Source organism: Gracilinanus agilis, chromosome 4, assembly GCF_016433145.1.
Source record: "Gracilinanus agilis isolate LMUSP501 chromosome 4, AgileGrace, whole genome shotgun sequence".
In the NCBI taxonomy this organism is placed as follows: Eukaryota; Metazoa; Chordata; class Mammalia; order Didelphimorphia; family Didelphidae; genus Gracilinanus; species Gracilinanus agilis.
The window spans coordinates 463,161,001-463,183,816 of NC_058133.1; the positions used below are offsets into that span (position 1 = coordinate 463,161,001).

At 35.9% G+C, this 22,816-nt stretch overlaps 1 protein-coding gene across 3 annotated transcripts in view; it reads right to left on the reverse strand.

Annotated features, from left to right (window-relative positions):
- ST7L (suppression of tumorigenicity 7 like) overlaps positions 1-22,816 on the reverse strand; it is a 60,844-nt gene that overhangs the window by 32,981 nt on the left and 5,047 nt on the right. For 2 of the 3 annotated variants that reach the window (XM_044672334.1, XM_044672331.1), the window contains exons 2-5: positions 20,943-21,025; positions 17,663-17,825; positions 10,623-10,677; positions 9,141-9,256 (exon numbers count right to left, since the gene is read on the reverse strand). In XM_044672334.1, the coding sequence (XP_044528269.1) occupies positions 9,141-9,256; positions 10,623-10,677; positions 17,663-17,825; positions 20,943-21,025 (417 nt within the window). The remainder of the gene's footprint in view (positions 1-9,140; positions 9,257-10,622; positions 10,678-17,662; positions 17,826-20,942; positions 21,026-22,816) is intronic. The other variant, XM_044672333.1, reaches the window with a different exon arrangement.

The following is a 22,816-nucleotide window of genomic DNA, read 5'->3' on the forward strand; positions in this document are numbered from 1 at the left end:
CCTCCCAAAGTTCTCATTATTTCCACCCCACCTAGCAACCAGTTTTCTTTGTTGGTATGAATCGGATCCAGAACAGAATTTCCCTTTGTTGGTCCTCCATCTTTGGAAGGACAAAATTATCATTAAGTCAAAAAATTATTAACTTTTACTCTGTTTTTGGCAGAGAAAAAACTCAAGCAGATGTCTAAATAACTAAAGTCTACCATCACTACTATTTTCTTCTCTGCCAGACTTGTGATCTGTTTCCCAGACTCATCTGTCTCCTCTTTCTAGGCAGGTAGTCTATAAATTATTCTGACAACAAGACTGCTTGTTTTCCCTTGTGTTGATCTTGTCTCCTGTGTTCTTTTGGGTGTCTCTATTACCATTTCCTCCACTGTAGCTTCTCTCTACAGTAACTAACTCAATGACCTACACAGGCAGTTTTTTTCTCTCCTTGCTTTTTTTAATTTAAAGCCCTTTTGTTTACATTTTCAAGACTCCATACAAACAGATTCTTAAAACAATAGCTATCATTTATATAATACTTTAAGATTTGCAAAGCACTTTACAAATATTTTCTTCAAATAACATCCCTAGGAGGTAAATGCTATTATTATGCTCATTTTATGGAGGAGGAAACTGAAGCTGATAGCAGTTGATTGACTTGCCTAGGATCCCACTGCTAGTAAAGCTCTGAAGCTGGATTTGAACGTTGGTCTTTCCTGAGGCCAGGCTCTGTATCCATTCTGCCACCTAGCTATCTTGGTAAGGCCTTACTAAATATACAATCACATATCAGAGAAACTTGAGGTTTAGTTCTAGACCACAGCAATAAAGTGAGTATCACAATAAAGAGAATCATATCAATATTTTGGTTTCCCAGTGCAAATAAAAGTTATGTTTATACTGTGCTATAGTCTATTAAGTATGTAACAGCATTATGTCTAAAAAATGCATATACCTTAATAAAAAAAATACTTTCTTGTTAAAAAATGCTATCATCTGAGCCTTCAGTGAGTTATAATCTTTTTTGCTGGTAGTGGGTCTTAGTTCCATGTTGATGGCTGTTTCTCAATCAGAGTGGCAGTTCTGAAAATTGGGATGGCTATGGCAATTTCTTAAAATAAGACAATGAGGTCTGAGGCATCAATTGGCTCTTCCTTTCATTTGAATACTTAGAGGTCATTATAGGGCTACTAATTGACCTAAGTTCAATATTTCTATATCTCAGGGGATAAGAGGCCTGAGGAGAGGAAGAGAGATGGGTAATGGCAGGCTGGTGGAGCATCAGAACATACATAATCAATTAAGTTTGCCATCTTAAATGGGCATGGTTTGTGGTATTCCAAAACAATTACAATAGTAACATCAAAGATCACTGATAATAGATCACCTAAACAGACATAATAATAATAATAAAGCTTGAAATATTATGAAAATTACCAAAATGTGACAGAGACATGAAATGAGCACATGCTGTTGGAAAAATGGCGCCAAAAAACTAGCTGGATACAGAGTTGCTGCCATAAACCTTAAATTTTACCAAAAAAGCAATATTGCCAAAATGCAATAAAATGAAGCACAATAAAAAATGCCTATACTCCATTCCTAACCAGGAGACTATCTTTTTTTTTTTTTTTAATTTTAAGCCATAGTCCAAAACTCAAAATCCTATTTTCATATGCTATCTTTTTGTTTGTTTGTTTGTTTTATAAATGTTTATCCTCTCTATCTTAGAATTGATTTCTAAGGCAGAAGATCAGTAAGGGTTAAGCAAACAGGGTTAAATGACTTGGTGCCAGAGAACAGATTTGAACCTAGAATCTCTCATCTCAAGGCTTGGCTCTCTATCCCCGGAACCACCTAGCTGGAGCATATTCTATCTTCTTAACCAGCTATTCATTTTACCAATGTGCTTCTCTATTTTGAATTCTTTGCCTTAACTAGGTAGCGGGAAAACATCACATTGTCTAATTTAGTTTCATGCCCAAAACTATTTCATCTCTAGGAATACTTTCTTGGTTCTTTCTGGCAGTATGATTTGTGTCTCTGTGATTCAACATAAGTGAGTAGTTGCTGTCAGGATTTGTAATTTTGGGGAAGTTTTCTAAATCTTGAATAAAAGATCTTGGAAAATACCACACTCCTCTATTACTGTTATCAGTTCAATAAAAAGCTGCCTGAGACAAAAGTTAGAGGGAAAAAATATTAAGGAGTTACAACAGTTATTAACTACTACAATTTGTCTGTTCTTTCCCCAAATCTTATGGGATGATCTCTAAACCTGGCAGTTCTTTTGAACTCACATTCTTTCCTTGGGTAGTAGGTAGCTGCTTTTTTAGAATACAGAGTTCTTATCAAGCCTCTTCACCTTACCTTCTAGGAAAATGACCAGATTGTACTTTGAGGATAAATGATAGACGTTTAACAATAAGAGAAATACAAACATTATACATTCTATAAAGGTCACTGAAAGATTCACCCTTCACACTTACTAAAAAATCAAGATCCTTGGTCTTGTAGTTTTTATTAATATCTTCCCTGAAAAACTGAATGAATGGTGAATGTGTAAAAACAGAAGGTAGGGGTAAATAAATGAACTATGTTCAGGCATTAGGGAGATCTAAGTTTGGTGCTTCAGACTTGAGTTTTGAGATGTATAAAAATTAAGAAAAGTATAAGAAGTAGAAGCCCTAAGGCATATTCCCTTGATTCCTTCTGAAAAGGAACTGGAAACCCAGGAAATTAATACAATTCAACAAGAATACCTCAGACTGTATCTTTTGCTATTAAACCAGGCATAAGTGTTTAAGAAGTTTTACTAAAAAGGGGAGAGAGTAAAATAAGAAGGTCACTGGATATAATAGAAAAATACAAAAAAAAAAACCCTATCATCAAAAATACAAAAAGAAAAACCCCTATGGAAAGGAGGAAGAGATGGAAGATCCATGAAAAAATGAGATGAATGTTGGAATTAAATTCTGAAAGAAGTGTAATAAAGGGGCAGCTAAGTGGCTCAGTGGATTGAGAGTTGGCCCAGAGATGGGATCCAGATACTTCCTAGCTATGTGACCATGGGCAAGTCACTTAACCCCCCATTGCCAACTATTCTTTTTTTCCTAATTTTCCTATTTCTGCCCAAAACATCACCACCCTTCCAATCATCCTGGTTCAAAACTTCAGTTTCCTCAATTCTTCCCTTCATGTATCAGTTGCCAAATCTTGTCAATTCTATTTCCACACTATTACTTGAGTTTGCCCCTTTTTCTATTTATATTACCACAGTTCTGATCCTTATCTCCTTTCACCTAAACTAGTGCGCCTTCTCAATAGCAATAGCAGTGTCCCTAGCATGCCCTTTGATCCAGCAATACCACTACTATGTTTGTATCCCAAAAAGATAAAAAAAAAATGGGAAAGGATATTTGTACAAAAATATTCAAAGCTGTGCTTTTTGTGCTATAAGGAATGATGAATTGCTTGATTTCTATATGATCTGGAAAGACCTCCATGAACTGATACAGAGGGAAATAAGCAGAACCAGGAGAACATTATACACAGTAACTGAAACACTGAGGGATGATCAAAGGTAATTGATTTTGCTACTAATAGCAATGCAACAAAACAGGACAATTCTGAGACACTTATGAGAAAGAATGCTCTCAACATCTAGAGAAAGAACTGTTAGAGTAGAAATGCAGAAGAAAACATATGATTTATCACTTGTTTATATGGGTATGTGATTTGGGGTTTAGGTTTTAAAAGATTACTCTATTACAAAAAAGAATAATATGGAAATAGGTTTTGAGTGATGATATAAGCAAGTGGAATTGCTTGCCAACTCCAGGAGTGGGGAGGAAAGAGGGGAGAGAGAAAATAACAATCATGTAACCATGGAAATTTTTTTTAATTAAAAAAAAAAAAACAAAAAAACCAGTGTCCCTGCATCTAGTCACTTTGCTCTCCAATCCTTTCTTCATGCAACTGCCAAACCGGTATTCCTAAAGCACAAGTCTGACCACATCCCTCCCTGACTCAATAACTACTTTTTATCTGTAGGATAAAATAAAAATTCTTTTATTTGACTTTTTTTTAAACCCTTACCTTCTGTCTTTGAATCAATACGAAGTATTAGTTCTAAGTCAGAAGAGCAATAAAGTCTAGACAAATGGGGTTAAATGACTTGCCTACGGTCACACAGCCAGGAAGTATCTGAGGCCACATTTGAACCCAGGACCTCCCATCTCTAGACCTGGCTATCTACTGAGTCACTTAACTGCCCTCTTTAATTGGCTTCTAAATCCAACCAGATTGGCCTCTTTTATTCCCCATACATAACATTCTATCTCTCACCTTGACATCTTTCATTGGTTGTCCTTCTCTAGAGCACATTCTCTCCTTACCTCTGCCTCTGAGAATCCCCAGTTTCAGTCAAAGTTCAGCTCAAGCACTGCTTTCAACAGGAATCTTATCCTGATTCTTTCTTCTAGAAACTATTTTGTATATAATTTGTATTGAATTTTCTGAGTACATGTACTTGTTGTTTTCCTCCAATGGAATGGAATGTTTTTAAGAACAGGGATTGTTTATTTTTGTTTTTCTGACGTCAGTGGCTAACACAATGTTTTATATATTATATAGTAAATACTTAATAAGTGTTCATTGAATTTTTTAAAATAAAATTACATTTTATTTTCAAAAAGATCTAGGGATGGGGGCAGCTGGGTAGCTCAGTGGATTGAGAGTCAGGCCTAGAGACGGGAGGTCCTAGGTTCAAATCCGGCCTCAGACACTTCCCAGCTGTGTGACCCTGAGCAAGTCACTTGACCCCCATTGCCTACCCTTGCCACTCTTCCACCTATAAGTCACAGAAGTTAAGGGTTTAAAATTAAAAAAAAAAATAAAAATAAAAAAAAAGATCTAGGGCTGTAGACACTAAATGACCACACCAATGCAACTATCAATAATATGTAAATAAGTCTTAACTAATCACATGTGTTAAAACCAGTGGAAAGATGCGTTGGATATGGGGGGGGGGGAGGTTAATGGGGTGTGAAGGGGAAAGTAAAAACATGAATCATGTAAAAAAAATAAAAAATAAAAGTCTAAACATAAAAAAAAAGAAATAGAAAAAGATCTTCCTTTTCTGTCTTATCCCTCAAATTGAACAAGAAAAACGAAACCCTTTTTACAAACTTATATACACAAGCAGAACAAATTCCTGCATTGGCCATGTTCAAAAATAATTGGTCTTATCTGCCCTCTTAGACCATCCCTTTTGTCAGGAGGTGGGGAATATGTTTCATCATGAGTCCTTTGCAATTGTGGTGGACTATCTCTTAGCTGCCCAATCTAATGATTTTTTCTCTATCCTCATCTTCCTTGATTTCTCTGCAGCCTTTGACACTGTTGATCATTCTCTCCTTGATACTCTCTAAGGGTACAACACCACTCTCTCCTGATTTTCCTTCTGCCTATCTGACTGCTCCTTCTCTGTCTCCTTTGTTGGATTCTCCCCCATATCATGCCTTCTAACTGTAGGTGTTCCATCCTGGGCCTTCTCCTCATTTCCCTCTCATCAACTTGCATGTATTTAATTATCATTGCTAGGCTGATGATTCTCAAACCTATCTTTCCTTCCCCAGTCTCTCTGCTTACCTCTAATCTCCTATCTCCAAGTACCATTCAGACATCTGGAACTAGATGTCCAGTAGACACTTTAAACTCAAAATGTAGCACATTATCTTTCCCTCTAAATATCTTCCCACCCCTATGCCACCTTCCCTATTCCTACAGAGAGCAGCACTATCCTCTCTGCCCCTCAGACTTACAACCCATAAGTCATCCTTTTCCCTGTCTCTCACTTTCCACGTCCAAGCTATTGATTGGCAAGGCCTTTCAATTTCACTGTCGCAGCATCTCTGAATATTCCCTCTTCTTTCCTCTGACACTACCCCCCCCCATGAAGGCCTTCATGACTTCATACCTGAACTATTATAATAGTTGCTCGTGGGTGTGCTTACCTCAAGTCTCCCCCCACTCCAATCCACCCTCTATTCAATCACTAAAGTGATTTTCCTAAAACTCAGATCCAATCTTGTCATCTTCTCTACTACTCAATAAACTCCAACAGATCCCTATTGCCATCAGAAGCTAATAAAAAAAAAAAATGCTCTGTTTAGTGTGAGGACAGCATGAGAATGTTCAGGAGCCTCCATCAAGTAAAGCTCTGGAAAGCCTAAAGACCACCCCACCCCCCCAGCACCAAAGCTCTGGGGTAGCCAATAATGCAGCTAAAGTCAGACTTGTAGCTCATTCCTTACCTGAGGCTTCAACTCCTCATTCTCCTCCCCCTTTGCTGAAACTATGTTCCTACCGAAACCTCCTGATGCATGTATTCTCTGGGAATCTGGGTTACATGGTTACAAGTTGGCATATTGATTTATCAGCCTATAGAAAACTCTGTCTAGATTCAATGATGTAATCTAAATCCATTGTACGAAACTTATAAATCATTGACATCCATTGTGTATGTGAAAAGCTTACTAATCCCTCAGCCTGTTCAAATCTCTCTATAAATTAGAAGCTGTGGGGCAGCTGGGTAGCTCAGTGGATTGAGAGTCAGGCCTAGAGACAGGAGGTCCTAGGTTCAAATCTGACCTCAGACTCTTCCCAGCTGTGTGACCCTGGGCAAGTCATTTGACCCTCATTGCCCACCCTTACCACTCTTCCACCTACGAGACAATACACAGAAGTTAAGGGCTTTAAAAATAAATAAATAAATAAATAAATAAATTAGAAGCTGTGACCAATAAACTTTGCTATGATTTGCTACCAGCTTGTCTCTGGCCCTCCTGATCCCAAAACCTTTTTTCCTCATCTCCCCTGCCCCATCCTGGGGTCCCTTCAATTATTTGATAGAGCTGATCTCTATCAGTTTGGCATTTAAAGACCTTCATAACCTCGTCCCCTCCTTCCTTCTATTCTTCTCACACCTCACTCCCGAGCCATAATCTTTAGTCCAATGACACTGGTCTTCCAGGCTGTTCCACCAACAAGACACTCACAACTCCAGGCATTTTCTCTGTCTCACATCTGGAATGCTCTCCCTCCTTCACTTCAACTATTGACCTTCCTGGCTTCCTTCAAGCCCCAACTGAGGTCCCATTTTCTATAGAAAGCTTCCCCCACTCCTCTTAATTGCAATGCTTTCTCTCTTTTAATTAATACGTGCCTACTGATTGATCAGAAATCTTTAGTCTTTCAAAGTTGTTTGTCTTTATAATGTTATTATTATTTTTTAAAACCCTTACCTTCCATCTTAGAATAGAATTGTTTTGGTTCTAAGGTAGAAGAGCGATAGGGACTAGGCAATAGGGGTCATATGACTTGCCCAGGGTCTTGTTGAAAGCTTTTTCTACATCTACTAAAATAATCTTATAAGATTTTCATTGTTCTTGCTATTCATATAGTCAATTATATTTATAGTTTTCCTAATACTGAATCAGTCCTGCATTACTAGTATAAATCCAGCTTAGTAATAATGTGGTATCTTTGTGAATTGAATTTTTTGAATGAATACTGACTCTATAGTTATGCCATACTCTAGAACAGGAGTCGGCAACCTTTTTGGCTGTGAGAGCCATAAACGCCACATTTTTTAAAATGTAATTTTGTGAGAGCCGTACAGTGCTCACCGTGCACGCTCCTGTAACAGTGCCTGAAAAAAAATTGACTTTATGGCTCCGCAGAAAGAGCCATAGGTTGCCAACCCCTGCTTTAGAAGCTATATACCATTAAAACATTTCCTTTATTTTGTGTTTCTATTTATGGTTTTCATTAACTGTATATAGCAATTGTGGGCAGCTGGGTAGCTCAGTGGATTGAGAGCCAGGCCTAGAAATGGGAGGTCCTAGGTTTTAATCTGGCCTCAAACACTTCCCAGCTGTGTGACCCTGGGCAAGTCACTTGACCCCCATTGCCTACCCTTACCACTCTTCTGCCTTGGAGCAAATACACAGTATTGACTCCAAGACGGAAGGTAAGGGTTAAAAAAAAAAACTATATATACCAATTACCTTGGATTCATATATATTCAGCCAAGCAGAAATGTTTTATGGTAAACGTTATATCAGAAGATATACTGTCTTTATCTTTGGTTTATATATTTCTGTTTGTTTTCTGAAGAGCTTTATTTTAGGGTAGCTAGGTGGCAAAGTGGATAGAGAACTAGACCTGGAGTCAGGAAAACAACTCAAATTCACATGGATACATTTATCAGCTGTGTGACCCTGGAGAAGTCACTTAACTTCTGTTTGCCTTAGTTTCCTTAACTGTAGAATGAAGATAATAATAGCACTAACCTTCCAAGATTGTTGTGAAAATCAAATGAGATAATATTTGTAAAGCACTTAGCATAGTACCTGGCATATATGTGCTACATAAATGCCAAGATTCTTATCTTTATTTTTAAAGTATAACTACCTTAGGGTTTTGATGTTAAAGGCTCACTCTACTGCAAACATAAATAACACGGAAATAGGTTTTGAACAATGATACATGTATAACAGGTTTGTCAGCTCTAGAAGGGGGAAGGGAATCATGAATCATGAAGGGAAGGAAGGTGGGAATCATGAATCATGTAACCATGGAAAAATATTCTAAATAAAAAAATAAAGTATAACTACTTTTTAGTTCTTCAATGAAAACTACTTATTTTTTCTAGTACTTTGCATACCTAATTTACTCACTAGGCAAAGTACAGGCCAACTCTCTCTCTCTCTCCATTTCCCTCCCTCCTACCTCATAATTTATTATTTTAGATAATCATTTTATATTCCAAACTTCTATGCAATTGACATATGATTAAGTCACTGATATAGTCCATCTAAAGGTTGAGTTCCTTTGGATAATAAAAGAAACAACTTCACAAGGTTTATTAAGTACTATAATATCTTTTTCTCAGGGAATCTAACAGGGAGTCAAGTTAGTTCCCAACTCAAGAAAAGTTTCAACTCAATATAAGTTTCTTATACATAAAATTTTAACTCTTACCTACATAAGTACACCATAATCAATAACTGTGAAGAAAGAGTAAAAACCTTTCAATAACTCTCACAATCATCACTTTCTTTAGTATAATGAACGCAAAAAAGTACCTGTATCTGAAGGACGTAGAGAGTCAGTATCACAAGTGAAAAAAGTCTGATGATCCTGAGCTGACAAGTTCATGTCATAGTATGTAAGTGGTTCCTTACCCGTCACCCAGGTATATCTTTACCAAAACAGAAGAAAACATTTTAATTGAGTATAGCAGACAATCTGACAACTTCAACAGACACTATTTTAAATGTGAAAATGTGCCACAGTCAATTTTACTTTTGGAAAACACTATTACTATTTGTTTATTATTTAACAAAATAACTTATTAATTGGTTAAATTATCATAAAGAAAAATAAAATTAGAAACAGAGGCAATAGGGTAGAGTGAAAAAAACATTGAACATGGTGTCAGAGTCCCAAGTTTGAATGTCGAGGCTTACCATGTAATCCTAGCAAAGCTAAATAAGCTCTGTGAGCCTCATCTGTAAAATGAGGATGAGAATGCTGCACTCCCTATCTCATAGGCAGTCCTAAGGAAAGTATTTTGTAAATTTTAAAGTGCTATATATGTGCTGAATTGTTATATTATTGTAGTACCTATCACACTGTAGACATTTAATAAATGTTTACTGATTACTGATAATCATCACTAGTTTAGATCCTTACCTTCTCCAAGCTCCTAAAAAAACCTCCAAAAACTATTCCCCAAGTAATTAAAAGGTTCATAAAAACATTGCTATCATTTCCTAAGAAATTATTTCAATTTGCCTCAAAATGAACCATAGCACTTCTCCATCTCAAATAAAATTAAAAATGGTCAAATAAAAGGTTGGCCAAAACTGAAGCGTAATAGCAAGATAGCAAAATTAATATATTTCTGCTATATAGTGTAAAAATGTCCAATGTTATTAGGGAAGAAAAAAACAAAGCAGTATAAATTTAAAAAAATAGAAAAGCATCCTGACCTGAGACCAAGTGGAATCTATAACAAATTTACATTCAGAGTGAAATACCAGAGTAAATTTTTCCACCATTCTGAAGTTTAGTGTATAATTGTGAAATATGCTAACCCCTAAAATGTTCTTTTATTCTGATTACTTTTAAACAGTTTATATAAAAACTATATTCAAAATAATTATTTTCTAATTGTATATCAAAAGAATATTTGTTTTGAAAGGATGCTTCTTATTGTTACTGAAAGGAAAATATTTATTGGATTTAAGCAGAATATCATCACTTCAAAGGTAGGATTTTGTCTCTTTACCTTCCATACATAAAACAGCACTTTGTATATAGCAGGAACTTAATAAATGTTAACTGAAAGAAACAGTAATAGTAATGCTTCTAGAAACTGAAACTTCAGCAGATCACACAACCTCAATATGCTCTAGTTTTTCCCACCCACAAATGGGGCTTAACCTTTTTCACAAGAGTTGAGGTTTTAATATCCACAAAATGTATGGTACTTCATCAGCACTTTTCATCAAAGAATAAAATATCATTACTAATATGTACAAAATTAAATCAAAATATAATACCTTCTATATTCAGCTCCTCTGAAAAGATTTAAAGGGTTTCGCCATACCTTACATTCTAGAAAAGTAAAATGAAAACATATTTAAATTTCTGAAATCAAAACTATATACAACAATTAAAGAAATAACACTAGGACATCAGGATGACCATTAACTCATTCATTCAATTTTTTTCAAAAAGATAGTATTTTCATACTTGCCATCTTTTTTTTCTTCAGCAATATTTTTTTACCAATTATATGTAAAAAGAATTTTTGGCATTCATTTTCTAATAACTTAAGTTCTAAATTCTCTCTATCTCTCCCCTCCCCTCCCTGAAACAGTAAGCAATTTGATAAAAGGTCTTATATGTGCTTTTATACAAAATATATTTCCATATTTGTCACGTCATAGAAGACATGCTAAAAAAATAAAGGAAAAAAGGAAAAATAGTATGTTTCAAGCTGCTTTCAGACTCTATTGGTTCTTCCTTTGGTAAAAGATAGCATTTTTCACCATAAATCCTTCAGAATTGTCTTAGATCATTGTATTGCTGAGAATAGTTAAGTCATCTTAAAGTATTGCTATTACTATATACAATATTCTCCTGGTTCTGCTCACTTCACTTGGCATTAGCTTATGCAAGTCTTTCCAAGTTTTTATGATATCCTCCTGCTCATCATTTATTATAGTATAAAAATATTCCATTATAATCATATATCACAATTTCTTCAGCCATTTCCCAATTGATGGATATCCCCTCAATTTCCAATCCTTTGCTACTACTACAAAAAGAGCTACTATAAACATTTTTGTACAAATGGGTCCTTTCCCTCTTTTTTTTTTTTTTTTTTATCTTTTTGAGATTCAGATCTAATAGTGGTATGGCTAAATCAAAGAATATGTACACTTTTATAGTCCTTTGGGTATAGCTCCAGATTGCTCTCCAGAATGGTTGAATCGATTTACAACTCCACGTACAGCACATTTATGTCTCAACTTTCTCATATCCCCACCAACATTTATCATTTTCTTTTTATCATATTAGCCAATCTGATAGGTGTGAGGTGGTACTCAAGAATTGTTTTCATTTTCATTTCTCTAATTAATAGTTATTTGGAGCATTTTTTTTCATCTAAAGATAACTGATTTCTTCATCTGAAAACCACCTGTTTATATCCTTTGGCCATTTATCAATTGGGGAATGACTTGTGTTCTTATAATTTGACTCAGTTCTCTATATATTTGAGAAATAAGGCCTTTGTCAGAGATAGCTGCTTTAAAAATATTTTTCCCAGTTTTCTGTTTTTCTACTAAACTTGGCTGCATAAGTTTTGTGTCTGCAAAACCTTTATAATTTAATGTATTCAAAATTATCCATTTTATATCTTGTAATGCTCTCCATCTCTTGTTTGGTCATAAATTCTTCCCTTATCCATTTTCCTTAGTACTTTCTACAATGCTAGGTGCTGTAGGGAAAATAAAGATGATTAAAATTTGGCCCCCACTGCTAAAGATCTCATGCTCTAGAAAAGATAAGACAAGGAAATAGATACCTAGACCATAAAAGCAACAGACAAAATATGATACAAGTTCATTGAAAGGAAAGCTAACTTCTTGTTAGGAAAAAATGGGAAGTCTAAAGAAGGAGACATTGAGTTACGCTTTGAAGGTTGAGAAAGACAAAGTAAGACCTTAAGAGGGTAGATATTTATGAACAAAGGCAAAGAGAAAACATAAGGTGTGTTCTGGAATAATTTAATTTGACTAGAGACAAGAAATAAAAAACAAATCAAGTTGGAAAGATAGGCCAGCTCCTGAAGTGCCTTGAATGGCAGGCTAAGCAGTTTATCAGAGATTACAAACTCTTAAAAACAGTCTGCAAAACTCTCTAGTTCTTGAATCAAATTAAAATTTAATTGGAAAATGTTTAATAAAACAAATGAAAACACAATACAAATGTATAATGCTAAATTGAGGCTAAGTCAATACAGGGATCCCTTTCTATTCATGTATGACACTATAGTTTTAGATATTATTCAGTAGACATGGAAAATCATTTAAAGTTTTTGAACAGTAAAATAATGTAACTAGAGTGCTTTATAGTAAATAACAGCTAGGACACAGCACAGAAAAGAGTTTCCATAGAAATTAGATGTATAGTGAAAATCACTCATTTTAATTTTTGAACAAATAGCAAAGACATCCACTTGCATTATGCAATAATTGCTCTTCTCTCTCTAGTCATCTATGAGATGTCTGGCCTATAAAAAACAAAATTGCTTCCATCCCTTCCTGTATTTCTGAAAGACTATTCCCCTTGATGTCCATTTGAAATGTTTTTATACCAAATAAATTATATGGTTCCTATAACTGATTTTATTAAGCAAGGTACATCAAAATTAACAATTATAAAATAGCTCATTTTTTTTTAATCCTCCACTAATGTTCTATTCTGGTGCTTAATTGTCATATGATGGCATCCCTGGGTTCTAAAAGGTTATGCAAGTAGTATTCAAGTTCTTACAGGGCTGACCAAGCTAGAAATATTTCAATTATAGACCAAAGATGGATTGTTGTTTGAAACCCAGCCTAAGTTCAGAAAAGCTCATCACCATGAGGCTGATCAAAAGGCAATGAAATCCTTGGATTTGGCAATTCACAAAACTATCTACTAAAGTGTGTCTAAGGAAGTATGGAGCTACATAGGTTGGAAGAGTACCCATCCCAATTAATGACAAGTCTTTTGAAACATTATTACAAAATAATTAAATTATCTGTGTGGAATAGGAAGAAAGCAATAATTCCCAAATCATCTATATCTAATAACAGAATAAGTCATTTTTCACATTCCCCAATAAATTTTGGCTTTCTAATTGTGATTGATTTATTCAGTAACAGCAGATGGAAAAAGTATATGTTATAACATGGGATAATGGGTCTAGATTTAAAAGCTAACTACTGAAAACTAAGTATTACCCCCTCCTCTAAAGAAAGCAGAGGGCAGAGCCAAAGTGGGGGATTGATAAAAAGTAGTGTACCCCCCCCAAAAAAGTAGTGTACCCAAGTTCCTATCCACAAATTCCTAACAGATTTAGAAAATATAGGGATAACTAGGTGGCTCAATGGACAGAGGGCCAGTCCTCAGACACTTCCTAACTGTGTAACCTTGGGCAATTGACTTAACTCCTATTGCCTAGCCATTACCACTCTTTTACCTTGGAACAGATTCTCAGTATTGATTCTAAAAGGAAGGGGAGGATAGGAGGAAATTGTATCAGAACAAATCCAGATAGGGAAATCCAGAAAGAATGACAGTGAGTCCTTTGTCCAGCCTAGCTCAGCACACAGAGAGACAGAGAGTGCTAAGGACACTAAGGTGGGGTGAGCATTCCAACACCCTGGAAGATGCTACATACTAGGGCAAGAAGAAGTCTCAGACCCAAAGCAGGTACTTTGATGGGGACAGAGGTCAACTGGCAGCTTTATCATCTATTACCCAGTATCTAATCCCAGATCCAGGGTGGAGTGAGAAAGGGACTTGCCCATGGCAGTGACATTCCCATTCCTGAGTGGGCAGGCCATGGAGAGTGTATGGAAAAAGGAAGAAGTTCAGAAGCCAATAACAATAGCAACAACTTGCCACAGACCTCAAGAGCAAAGCAGGGTCTCATCTCCATGTAGCTCAGTCTCCAGAAGAATAACCGAGGAGGGAATCCCAGATCTAAGGGAACCTACCATTCAGTCTTTCGAAATCAAAAGAGCTTCCTAGCTGGCTGATGGAGGCCAAGTCCTACACAGACTCAGGCTCATCCATCATATTTTGCCCTGGATCAGACCAGCTGGAGAAAAGGTCCCCAGCCTGTCCCTGAGATCCTAGAATAACACAATATTTGCTACCCCAAGAAAATAGCAACAGTACCAAACCAAACCTTCCCTCTTCCCTCTTGAAGTGTCACAAAGCTCAGCCCTAATATCTAGTATAAAGTCAGAAAGGAGACTGAAAGAATGGATAAACAAAAAATGAATCTGTCAAGGATGCTCAAAACATAAACACAAAGGAAAATGACTTCAAAATACAGATAAGCATTTCCTCAGAGAAAAACATAGCTTGGGCACAAACTCAACTAGAATTCCTGGAAAAGATGAATTAAGAGTTGGAAAATGAGTTTAAAATATATTTATAAATAGAATGAGAGCACTTGAAGAAAAAACTGGAAAGGAAATGAAACCTATGGAAGAAAGAAATGGAAGGAAATTAATAGCTTGGCACAAAAGGTACAAAACCTTGCCCAGGCAAAAAACTTGCTGAAGCTCAGAATAGACCAACTGAAACCAATGACTCCATGAGCCAACAGGAGATATTAAAATAAAGTTAAAAAACTGAAACAAATAGAAGAAAATATAAAATATCCCATACAAAAACAACTGACCTGGAAAACGGATCAAGGAGAAAAAATTTAAGAATCATTGGATTTTGAATGCTATAATCAAAAAAAGAAGCTAGACCTCATATTTCAAGAAATCATGCAAGAAAATTGTCCATATATCTTAGAACCAGAGGGCAAAGTGGAAATAGAAAGAATTTATCAAGCATCTCCTGAAATAAAAAAAAACCTTAAAAAGAAAACTCCCAGGTACATATTAACTAAAATCCAGAGCTTCCAGGTAAAAGGAAAAATACCATAAGCAACCATTAAGTAAGATTCCAGAGGACTGATGAAGAAACATATTACTCATCTCTTAAAAGAGTGTGTAAAATGAGTGTACTGCAGAATGAGACGGATTTTTTTTTAGGATGTGGCCAATGTGAAAACTTGTTGTTTTTTAACTTTATCTTCTTGGGAGCAACAGGGTGGCTCAGTGGATTGAGAACCAGACCTAGAGACAGGAGGTCCTTGGTTCAAATCTGGCCTCAGACACTTCCTAGCTATGTGACCCTGGGCAAGTCACTTAAACCCCATTGCCTAGCCCAGGGGTCGGCAACATATGGCTCTTTCTGAGGAGCCATAAAGTCAACCGTGGCACAGTAACTAACAGTTTACGCATGACATCGTGCATCACGTGATACATCACGTGATCCTTTCGGTACTGCGACTATCTCCTAAGCTAGAAGGCTCCCTCATTGATATTGCCGCACAAGACAAATCCTGGTCTTTAGTTCGGCTTGGTAGGTGTGCTGTGTGTTCCTCCTTCTGCCCTCCTTTTCCTCTTTCCACACCTGTTACTGACATCTTGGGCTTCTATATAGTGATTGATCACTTTTGTCCACATTCTCTACCCCTCTGCCTCTGATTTACATGGCTTTATCTCAGTGCATTCATGGGGTCTGCACTCCCTATTTGTGGGATTGTTATTGTTTTTAACTTTTCTACCTGCTCTTAAAGGGGAACTATAGTCAGATTACATCTTTACATATGCTTCATTAGTGAGAAGCATTTCTCCCCAGTAGTTGTTTCATTTGATACACAATGATTGAGTAGGCAGCACTGATAAACACCTGTACCAGGAAATCTGTGTGATGTGTCCTGGCCAGTTTTCCATGAAAAGGTACCCTCCTCCCCCATTACTTACTAATGCCTGCAAGTCATTTTATTTTCTGTAATCTCCTGATCTCCTACTTAATTTATGTGGCCAAATGGCTTAACCAGCAGGCCGGCAGCTTTTTCTTCTCCTGTTGCCTGACTTGAGAGAGGGAGAGGATAAAGTATTCTTCCTTGAATTTTTCTCTCTTTATTTCAGCAATTTTCTTAGTGTAAAGGAGTTTTATATGTATGTGTGCAGTTATATCAGTACTATAGTGCCCCATTAAGTCTTGTTTTTTGATTAATAATCAAAATAATTTTGATTAATAATCAGCAAAACCATGCAGCACTAGAAGTCACATTAATGTACTTTATTCATCATTGGTTAGCACATAATAACGTTATTAAAAATAGTTCAGAGGGGGCAGCTGGGTAGCTCAGTGTATTGAGAGTCAGGCCTAGAGATGGGAGGTCCTAGGTTCAAATCCGGCCTCAGACACTTCCCAGCTGTGTGACCCTGGGCAAGTCACTTGACCCCCATTGCCTACCCTTACCACTCTTCCACCTATAAGTCAATACACAGAAGTTAAGGGTTTAAAATTAAAAAAAAAAAAGTTCAGAGACTTATTGTACTTTAAAAGTATTGTTCTTACATAAAATGCACATATTTACTTGTATTCAGTGTTAAAAATATTGTACAGCTCTCACGAAATTATATTTTAAAAAATGTGGCATTTATGGCTCTCACAGCCAAAAAGGTTGCAGACCCCCGGCCTAGCCCTTACTGTTGTTCTGCCTCAGAACCAATACACAGTATTGATTCTAAGATAGAAGGTAAAGGTTTTTTTTTTTTTAAAAATGTTTTAGAATGGATACTAGGTATCAGTTCCAAGATGGAAGTGGTAAGAGCTAGGCAATTGAGGCTAAGTGACTTGCCCAGGATCGCACAGCTAGGAAGTGTTTGAAGTCAAATTTGAACCTAGGGCCTTCTGTCTCTGGCTGGGCTCTCTTTCCATTATGCCCCTAGAAACTTGTTTTGTTTGACTATATATGTATATAATAGATTTTGTTTTTCTTGTGTTTGCGATAGGAAGAATGGGAAACTTGGCAAAGAAGAGTGAGAAGAAGGATCTTAGCAGATTAAAATCAACAAAACCATATATACCTATGCATAAATACATATATGCATATATGTACATGTGCATATATGAAAAAAGAAAACTTGAGAACTCTGATCAACATCATGATGAAATATGCTGCCCACTCTGACAGAGAGGTGAGGAACTCAGTGCACAATGAAACATTTTGCTCAGACACAGTCAATGAGAAATTCTGTTTGGTTTACCTACACTTAATTTTAACAGGGAGTTTGTTTTACTTGCTTTCTCAAGGTAAGGAGAAGGGAAGTGGGAGAGAGAGAAGGCTGATCTTTATTTGAAAATAAAATAAAATTTAATTAAAAAAAAAGAAATTTGAGAAAAAACATGTTTGCCTATGTTGTATTTAAAAAACACAATCAAGATTAGACATATTAGTCACCTGACAGATTCTGCCTATTGGTATCAGCATCCCTACTAACAGAAGGTGAACCTGGCTCTGGAACACTGTTCTCTGACCTTCCAATAAGTGGCCGCAAATGGCTTATAGATACTTGCTCAATAAATGATGTACCATATTTCCTGAAGTACCACCATTCAAATATCTGTAACAAAGAGAAAATAGTTCTTATGACAGATTTAGTGACTACACACACACACAAAATCAAATTAACCTGTTCTTTTTAAAGTTGTTCTCATTTAAGTGAGTATTTTAAACCAATCCTTGTTCTAAAAACAAAGCCAAATACAACATTTCCCAATGAAATATTCTAAAGAAAGAAGAAACATCTCTTTTGCTATAATAATGTCAGGTTTTAGAAAAGCTCAAATTAATTAAAAAGATACTAAATCTATGAAAACTTTAAAAACAATAAAAGTGGGAAATGTATTTATTACACCTCTCAAAATTTTCAACTTCCAACTATTTTATATTATACTCTTATTAGTATATAAAGATTAAGACAGAATGAATAATTTTTAAACTGAATTATTTTTAAACAAATATGAATTCAGAACAGTTTGAACACATTTATAAAACATGGAAGTCACAGCTTTCCTGTCCCTGTAAAGTTATTAAAAACAAAAATACTTCTAAAGCAGAAATCTGTATGACAAGTCATCACAATGCCTTATATTTCAACATTAGGCATTTTGTTCTGGAAATTACCAAATTAATTTTATCAAATCACACACACACACACACACACACACACACACACACACACACGAGCTCAAAGTCAGAGCTCCTAGATTTAAATCCCAGCTCTGTTACTTCATAACCTCTATCTAGCAAGTCACAATTTTCTTGACCTCAACCCTCAACTTTAAAAGGAAGATGGACTAGATGACTTCTCGGTTGTCTTCTAGCTCTAAATCTATGGCCCCATGTATAGATGAATGTTCAAAGGATTTATGATTTCTCTATCATGTGGAACTACAAGTACGGGAACTCCCTTTACCACTTAGATGGCAATTGATCTAAAACTTAAAAAAAATCCTAAGGAGTCAGCTGAGGCACACACAGGTTAAGTTACCTTAACTACAGTCACATGGCTAATAAATGTCACACCCAGGTTTTCTTGAGTCTGAGGTCAATGTTCCATGAAGTACTTTCTATCCTGCCCCAAATTCCATATAGTCACATTTTAAATGATCAGTTTTCTACATCTTGACTGGAATTTAACTATAATAGACTTGCTTATGTAAATTTCTTTCAAAAAAACCAACCTGCCTAAAACCATGTAACATTATGACCATTTCTTAAACTTTTGATATAACCTCAAATATATCCAACAGGTAGAGCATGCCTAAAAAAATTAAATCTTCCAAAACTTTAGGAATTTTTTTTTGCTTTAATAGGCATTATGACAAATATATTTGACAAACTGGGTTTATATTGTCATTTTTCAGCACAATACAAAGGAATTCATATACATAGATACAACTATCCATCATCCTGATTGCTCAGTTTGGAAAACTTGGTCTCATCTTTGGCTTTTCTTTCTCCCTCACCATCCACAACCAAAACCTTGCAGGTGTGATCAATTCTACCTCCACAGCATCCCCCACATCCATCCCTTCCTCTCTTTTAACTTGACTGCTATCCAAATTCAGGTCCTAGTTATGTCTTGCATAGAATACTAAAATAATCTGATAAATGTTTTCACAGTTTTTCCTCCAACATTTCATTCTTCACATGGCTATCAAAATATTCATCTCAATGTATAAATCTGCTACACAAAACTGTGCTACCCAAAAATATTTATTGGCTTTCCAGTGCTTAGGAAATAAAATTCAAACTTCTTAGCCTAACATTGAAGGTCTTTCCCAATGTAGCTCCAATCTACTCCACGTACCCAATACCCATACTTCAACCAAATAGAACTATGAGCTATTCCCCAACCTCCTGCTGTTCTCTACATCAATAGATCCATTCAGGACTTTGCTTAGTTCCCATAGCTGGAATATATTTTCTTATCTTCTTTACCCACTTAAAATCCTTCTCTTTTTTCAAAGCTCACATCAGGTGTCACCTCCCATGAAGCTTTTCTGGATCCTCTCTCTAGTCCCAAAGTGATCTTTTCCTCCTTAAATTCCTTAAAGCATCTTGTCAGGATTTTTCTTTATTACATCTTCTACCATATTTATTTGTCCTTGTCTCAACTCTTCTAGTAGTTGATAAATTACCAACAGCAAGACTGTGTACAGACCTGGAACACAGGTTGGCTTCCCTTTTGTTACCATACTAGAGCTATTCCATGTTAGAACTGAAATACCTTAACTCAACCTTTCTTCCTACTGGAACAACAGGGAATTAATTATCACGGAATGTGGTCTCAGTTTAATGTCTTCCTAAGCAGTGGGAAGAAACTTCTTTAAAACAAATTGTTCGTGAGACACGGAAGCTAAAATTTGATTGCTTCAGAGTCAAGAAAAAGAAATTGTCCTTCCCCAAATGAACTACAGGTGATTTTTTTTTGCAACAAAATGCAAAATACTATTTTAATTATTCCACTGGTACTTTATTATAATTTTTAATAATCTAGTTCAAAATATGTAAACATTTAATGATTACTAATCTATAACATGTGAAATGGGAGTTAAAGAAACCATGGAAACTTTCCTTAAACTTTCCCTTTAGAAACAACCTTAAGTTGTTTTTCATGTATACCTAGAATTAGCACAAAATATGTTTAACTCTAAGTAACACTTATAAATGTTTTTATTTAAAGCTACAAGAAAATTCATTTAAATCTCTCTTCTTTTGCATATTAAAAACCCATTGATTTCAAGTATAACCTTTAGATATATTTTTATGCTTACCTAGAATATGTTTAACTATGAATAAGATTTACAAATCATTTCATTTTGAGGCTCATATTTCACACTTAGCTTTTACCCTGGATTCCTCAATAATGCACAAAAATGAGTCAAAGTAATCCATTTCTTATGACCAGCTTTTCACTTTAATTCAGTGGTCAGTACACTAAAGTTACTGTGAAACATCTGATACAGCTAAACAAGCGCCATTATTTCTACTACAGCTGGAGAGCACCACCTACAGAGGAGAAATAAGAATAGAAGAGTTCACTAGCATAAGCATGCTACACTCTTGATTTTTCAGATTTTTATACATTCATAATTTATTTTGCCATCATTTGTTTTCCAAGATTTGTACTAATGAATACAAAAGATGAATGGAAAAAATACAAATTACTTACAAATATGAGTCCAGATATTAGAGATGATGTTCCTGTTAGTGCCACATAGAATTTTGGAGTCAAAGAATTTAAAAACGCTGTCACTGGGAAGAGAAAATAATGTCCGAGTGAAAAATTAACCAAATTCTAAGTGAGATATTCAATTAGGATGAAAACACAAATATACATATGGATAGTTGTTAATGTAGGTAAGTCTCATTTTTAAAAAATGCAAATTCCAAAAAGAAGACCACTTGAAACATTACTTTTTTATACAGAATTTAAATCTAAACTTCTTAGAATTTTATGTCACTGATGGAGGGCATGAATCAAGAACCATTCATTCTGCAAAAGTCTTTTTTGGGGTACTATTTAGAGAATCAAAAAAGCTCAATAATAAATGTAACAATTCTGAGAATGATTTTGACTTTGGTTCTCTTCTTATTCACTATAAATCAGTAATCTGCTTCTCTTAAATATCTTAAACTTTAAGAAGGAAATATTTTTTTAATTAAAAGTCAAATATGATCTCTAAAACAGTATCCATAGTTAAAACAAAATAAAATGAGGGATGGAAATCTGTCCACAGAGAATAAGTATATGACTACAGCAAAATGAATTGTCAAGAACAGGTCATTCACTTTTTAACATGTGACTATTTTATTCTTGGTTACATACACCTCAGAACAATGTTTGCTGAACTCATTTATGGTTTGTGGTGCTGCTTATTTCTTGAACTATATCACACAACTGCCCAGAAAAAAGAATAATAAAGATTGGGCAAAAATCTTAGAAAAACGGCTTCTTAGGTCACAAGAAAGTGTCTTGCATTTTCCATCCCTGAGTCTTGCTTCTTATGTTCTCTCTGTGTGGAATGTCCCTCACCCTCCACTCCAACCCAAGCCTAGTTCAAATGATCTTGAACTTCATCAATATCTTCTTGTCATTTTCATTTTACTTTCACATTCTGCCTTGTATCACAGTTTATGCTTTATTATTACAAAATTGTGTATTGGTACCAAGGCAGAAAAATGTTATGGGCTAGGCAATGGGGGTTAAATGACTTGGCCAGGGACACACAGCTAGGACATGTCTGAGGCCAGATTTTAGGAAAACTTTTAAGAATTGATGTAATATCAATCTTATTTCCCAACCAGAAGGGGAAGAGTAACTGGCTTCTTGCTGATTATTTAAAAATTTAATTAAAAAAAAAACAACAGGTGTGTACACCTTACTCCGGCCCCCCATATAGCCATAGATGCAATTTAATAAATACTGGGTGTCCCCAAAATTTTAAGTTTTATGTTAAATCTAAGCATTAAACTTTAAACTTGCACACAGATTTTTGGGGACACTTCTTATTTAAGAACCTTCTGACACGTGCAAGGCTCTATGCTAGACGGTGGGAAGAGGAAGTCAAAGAACATAACAAAATTGATTTCTGCCCTAAAATTCATCAATATGCATTTATGAAGTTACTCCAACCGGTCAACGTGCGAGGGAGTTATGGCATCCCTTCACCTGTCCTTGAATCCTCATCCGTAAAATGGGGATAATGATACCAACTAAGCCCTCGACCACTGAGAATTAAAGAGGACGGTGGAAATGTCAGTAATTATAGGCGGAAGGTGGGAGGGAGGAGGAGGAGCTGGCGCCGGCTCAGCAGCACTCCTCCCGTTTGACAATCAGCTGCAGGCCCGGGGGGGAAGGGAGAGAAAGGACCAGGGAAGACAGAAGGAGCTGCGCTCGCTCTCTCTCTCTCTCTCTCTCACCCTCTCTCACCCTCTCTGCCCCCGGTACAAGGGGAACGGAGCCCGCCTACCCTCAGCTCCCTAGCACGCCTGCTAGCCCTCCTCAGCCCGCCTTCCCCTCCCCTCCCCGAGCCCTCCCACCCC